We start from the raw sequence: 5,328 nt of genomic DNA on the forward strand, positions 1-5,328 counted from the left end.
TTGCTCTCGGCCTCTGCCCTTCGCCCTGACCTGTGGTCTCAGTGCCTCAGCTTCTGGTCCCCTGCTTCCTGTGTGACTCCGGACAGAGGTCTCCAACAGGGTGCCCTGGTGCCCCTCTCCCTCGATGGTCCCCAGAGCCTCTTCCTCCACCCCTAGGGGGCTCTCTTAAACACAGAAGCATGGCAACCCAAACTTAGCAGTCCCCTCCGGAAGTGTTCCACACCCCCCGGAAGCATGGTCTGACCCCAAAACTTGGTGGGCCTTACAGAGACATGGAGAGCAGAGCCTGTGGAGGGCTGTCTGGGGTTGCCCTCCCCCTGGGTAGCCAGTCAGCTCTGTCCTCCTTGCCAGCCTGCCTGCACCTGTCCCATGGGGACCAGGGACTCAGGAGCCCGCTGCCTTTCTGATTGATTGGTGGCACTAGGATCCTGTGCTAAAATTGACAGTAACGTTTCTGCTAATCACTACTGTCACTGTGGCTCTTACCAGCAGTGCCCATAATTGCTCATAATAAGGGACTTACCATTTATGTACTCATTAATGTAATGATAATCATTCATATTTCTAACAGGGTGCTATCTCACTGGTGCTTTTTTTGCCAGGCTAACCCCTTAGGCCCACCCACCTGCCTTCTGGCCAGCCTTGGCCTTTGCTTGTGCTGCTCAGCTCCAGTTGCCCTGGGGCTCTGGAGAGTTGGGTGGGGGTAGCAGGGGGCTCCCTAGGCCGCTCGCTGGTTCTGTCTGACTGGACTCCCTCCAAGCAGGGGGCAGAGGGTTCAGTGTGTGTGTGGGGGGTGCGCGCAGGTAGCAGAGGCCAGAGGGAAGGTCTGTTTGTTAGACTTGAACCTTCTGGCAACACCCAACTGCTCCTGGGCAGGGCTAGGGTGGGCGGCAGGAGGGCATGTGCCCACTTTGCTCTAGCCTCCCCACCCCCGCAAAGCCCCCAGGCTCAGCTATGCTGGGTCCCTGGGAGAGCTGGCTCACCAGGTGATGGGACCGGCAGAGACTGGGGTGCTGGGCTCATAGTAGCTTCCTTTTGTCCTCCACAGCCACCAAACTACAAGAGGTCGCACAGAAATACAAGGTCTTTATCGAGGCTCTGGGCGGAGGCCCCCAGTAATTGGCGTCCTGGTCCCGGAACCAGAGCAGCAGTGCCCCACATGCTGTCCTCACCCCCCCCCCAGCGGAGTGGCTGGGACTTCTGTTCTTTCTTTCTGAGGAGGGGGGCACAGGAGGGAAGAAAGGAAAGGTCATTTCTAACAAGACGCCTCCGCCTGCTTTTTTGCTTCCTCTGCTTCGTGAGCTGCGCATCCCTCTGCTGGCCATCAGCTGCCCAGTCCTGGATTCTCCATTGTCCCCAGGTCATACTCTGAGGGGCCTCCTTCCCGTGCTGTCCCCTCTCGCCTCGTGCCTGCATGCCAGTCCCACTTCTCCCCAGTGCCCTGGGGACAGCCATTTGGGTGAGGCTCTGAGGTGGGGCCACTTCCTCTGCCTGTCAGAGTGCTCAGCAGCAGGGCGGAGAGGGGGAACATGCTGGGCCTTGTCCAGGAAGCTCCTCTGAGCTTCCCAGGTGACCCAGTATCCCCCTGAGCAGTGTCCCTGTCATAGCCACCTCCCTCCCCAGGAGCACGGGGAACAGGCACGCTTGGTGGCTCTGAGTACTCCCTTGAAGGGGGTGGAGGAGGGGGCTTCTCCCAGAGCCCTGCCCTCCCTCCTGCCGACAGCCCACCTTGGCATCCTCGTGTCCTCAAACGCAGGCAGCCCTGGAGTCCGGTCCTGGGCTCACACAGGCATCCTCCTGGCCCCCTGCTGGTGGTTTCTCAGATACCATCTCCCCATCCTGGTGGCAGATGAGACCTTGAGATGGGCAACCTGGGCCTGGCCACTCTCAGTCACTGAGGAGAAACTGAGGCCTAGGAAAATGGGGATGGGTGGAGGACCCAGCCTCCTCAGTAGCTCATGCTTCCTCCTTGCCTATGACGTGTCTCTGCACCCACGGTGGCATGCATCGGAGCCTGGGGGCGCCCAGGAGCCAGCTCCTGCTTCATAAACACGGGCGTGTGTGTCCCAGCGACTGTGAACAAGCAGAGGGGCCGGTGAGCCGGCTGCACTGGTTTCTGCGGCCCCAGACTAGTGTTGCCCAAGCAGCTGGGGGCGGGCCGAGGCAGGGATTAAAGGCCTGGATCTGCCTGCGGGACACAGGTGCTCGGCAGCCAGGAAGCCGGTCAGCAACCAGACCAGGTAAGCGAGGCCAGGTAGCCTGGAGGTGCGCCAGGCCAGACCAGGTCGGGGCTGGCTTCTATGGGCTGCGAAGCAGACGGAGCTGGCGTGCTGCAGAGCACCCTGGCTCGGGCCTGAGACCCCACGGGGAGAGGCTCCTAGGCCAGCCTGGCGGGGAAGGAGCAGGGACCCGAGTAGGCAGCACCAGTGTGGGGGCCATGGGAAGTCCTGGTCCTGGTCCCCTTCTACTCCCTGGACACGGGGGTTGCCATTCTGGACCAAAGTACACCCCCTCCCCCAAAGGCCAGGTTGTTGGTGGTGGGGGGCTGGGAACATCTCCTTAGGACTCAGGTTTGGTGCCTTTTGCTCTGGCAGCTTTAGGCATCCCTGTCCCCGTGAGCGTGAGCACGTCAACATGTCAGAGGCACCCCGGGCGGAGACCTTTGTCTTCATGGACCTGGAGGCCACCGGGCTTCCGAACGTGGACCCCGAGATCGCTGAGCTGGCCCTGTTCGCTGTCCACCGCTCTTCCCTGGAGAGCCTGAAGCGGGACGAGGCAGGCACCCCCATGCTGCCCCGGGTCCTGGACAAGCTCACGCTGTGCATGTGCCCCGAGCGGCCCTTCACCACCAAGGCTAGTGAGATCACCGGCCTGAGCAGCGAAGGCCTGGCACAGTGCCGGAAGGCCAGCTTCGATGCCACCGTGGTGCAGGCACTGCAGGCCTTTCTGAGTCGCCAGGCGGGCCCCGTCTGCCTAGTGGCCCACAATGGCTTCGATTACGACTTCCCCCTGCTCTGCACAGAGCTGCAGCGCCTGGGTGCCCACCTGCCCCCTGACACCATCTGCCTGGACACGCTGCCCGCACTGCGGGGCCTGGACCGCGCCCACAGCCATGGCACACGGGCCCAGGGCCGGAAGGGCTACAGCCTGGGCAGCCTCTTCCACCGCTACTTCCAGGCCGAGCCGAGCGCCGCACACTCTGCCGAGGGCGATGTACATACCCTGCTCCTGATCTTCCTGCACCGGTCGGCTGAGCTGCTGGCCTGGGCTGATGAGCAGGCCCGCAGCTGGGCTCACATCGAGCCCATGTATGCCCCGCCTGAGGCTTGAGCAATGTGATCTTGCCCCCATCAGCCTGTACCCTTTCAGCTGGGCTCTGAGGTTTCCGCATCAACTGGCTGGGTGGGTGACACCAACTGGGTTTCTGTCCACTAGGCAGCTGGCTTCACCCAGTTCTGCCTGGTCTTTAAATCGCCCCCCCCCCCCTGCGAACACACCTCGTTCTCCTGGTTGGATGGGTGCTCCAGCCACTTGGCCATGGCCTGTGGGGCTCCGCCTGGTGCCCTTTTCAATAAACATCGCAACCAATTCTGGCCTCACTTCCCCATGTACCCACACGGCCCCATTTTATTCCTGTGGTCAGCTTGGGGAGGAGAAGGCAGGCTAGGCCTGGGTGGCACCAAGCCTTGAGCTACCCTCCTGGCAGGCCTCCTCCCCACCGTCCTCAGATGGTCCCAAGCCTGTACCTGGGAGAGAACTGCCACCGGCCTCTGTCCTGGCACCTTGCCTCCACCTGGCTGGTAGCCCTGGGTGCCCAGGAAGAAGGAGTCTGTCCCGTGCAGGCTCCCATGTCATAGGGTGCCAGGGTGGCCCTTAGCAGGGACTATACTGCTTGGGAGGTAGTAGTTCCTGGTCAGGTGACCTGCCAAGCCCCCCACCACCACCCTGGGAGCCGCCCCTGGAACCCCACCCTGAGGTGTTGCCTGCCTTGTGGGTAGGGATAGGGGTGTGTGTGGCCGCCACTCCCGAAGAGTGACTCTTGACAATGCCTTGAACCAGCCTGGCCCGTTTTGGGAACCTAAGTAGGTCACAGTCACTAGAGCAGATGGACCACCTCATGCCAGGCATAGGGCTCTGGGGCCACTAGGGGCACTGCCTGCCCCTTAGAACCTGTGGACAGTGGTCTTTCTGGGGAGGTTGGTGGAGCAGAAGGTGTGTTTGTGGGGGGGACACCACAAGGATCGAGACTGTCTGGATCATTGGCTGGGTCTCCTCCATCTGACTAGCTAAAGCCTTTAAAACTGTGGCCTGGCTTCCAACTCACTGGGCACATAAGAAGCAAGGTCCTTCCCCCTTGGCAGTCAGGCAGTGGTCTGTTCAGAGCCCTGGGGCCCCACTTCTCCCCATGCTGGGCTCCCCTTGCCTGAGCCTGCCTGGAGTCCAAGCTCCGAGGGGCCAGGCCGAACGCCTTGGATTCCAAGCTGTGTGGACAGGCCAGGGCTTGTCCCTCCCCTGGCTGCAGAGTGGTGTGTGCCTGGGAAACCAGCACATGCACACGTGCATGCATGCCGGGGGCTTCCAATAGGCTGCAGGAAAATGTCCCCCGTGCTGGGACTTCACCGTTTCATCAAGGCTGTGAGGCCTGTTTTGCCGAGCTGGAGGATCGGTTTCCAATCCTGGAGAGAGATTTCCTTCACATCTTTTTTTTTTGAGGGGGGGGCTACTTACACCACACACACATTGTTAACAGTCCCCATCATTTCCACCAGTTGAGAATGTCCACAAAGCCATCAGCAGGGGCCAGAATTCCCATGACGATGCTCTCTCTGGGCGTGATGGTGGAGGGGTAGGTGGGATAACTGCGTGACCCTAAGGGTCCATAGAGCTTCGCCAGAAGGTGACTGTGCTAGCAGGTTCCACCCACCCACCCACCTGTCCGTAAGCAGCCTAGATGATAATTGGCCATTAAGACCTCAGTTTTCTGTATCACCTTTGTTTTTAGTAGAAGTTATTTAATAGTAGGTTTCTAGAATTTAATTTTTAATAAAAGTTGTTATGGATTGTTGTGTGTCCCCCAACGTGTTTGGCACCATACTCCCTGTTTGGGGTTGGGTTGTCATTGTTATGTGGAAAAGATAGGATTAGTGAGGGGGGAGGGGTCTTGAGTCAATCTCTTGAGATCTACAAGAGATCCAACAGACAAGCAGAGGTGGGGGAAGGAAGACAGGGCTGCCACGTGAAGATGGCCCAGGAGCCTCTGCCTCCAGGAAAGAGTACTGTTTTGTTTGGTAGGCCAGAACTGTAGAGCGGTGTGTGCCGGGAAAACAG

At 60.0% G+C, this 5,328-nt stretch overlaps 1 protein-coding gene across 3 annotated transcripts in view; it reads left to right on the forward strand.

Moving 5' to 3' along the window:
- LOC101639077 (three prime repair exonuclease 2) overlaps positions 1-3,674 on the forward strand; it is a 21,716-nt gene extending 18,042 nt beyond the window's left edge. Inside the window, exons 1-2 of one of the 3 annotated variants that reach the window (XM_045285492.1) lie at positions 1,115-2,240; positions 2,595-3,674. In XM_045285492.1, coding sequence (XP_045141427.1) covers positions 2,635-3,330 — 696 coding nt within the window. In that variant the 5' untranslated portion in view covers positions 1,115-2,240; positions 2,595-2,634 and the 3' untranslated portion in view covers positions 3,331-3,674. Of the gene's footprint in view, positions 1-1,048; positions 2,241-2,594 lie in introns of those variants that run through there. The other 2 variants (XM_045285493.1, XM_045285491.1) reach the window with 2 other exon arrangements.
- The last annotated feature ends 1,654 nt before the right edge of the window (positions 3,675-5,328 follow it).

The sequence above is a fragment of the Echinops telfairi genome, unplaced genomic scaffold (assembly GCF_000313985.2).
Source record: "Echinops telfairi isolate 266 unplaced genomic scaffold, ASM31398v2 ScPeMD7_7472;HRSCAF=8510, whole genome shotgun sequence".
NCBI lineage: Eukaryota > Metazoa > Chordata > Mammalia > Afrosoricida > Tenrecidae > Echinops > Echinops telfairi.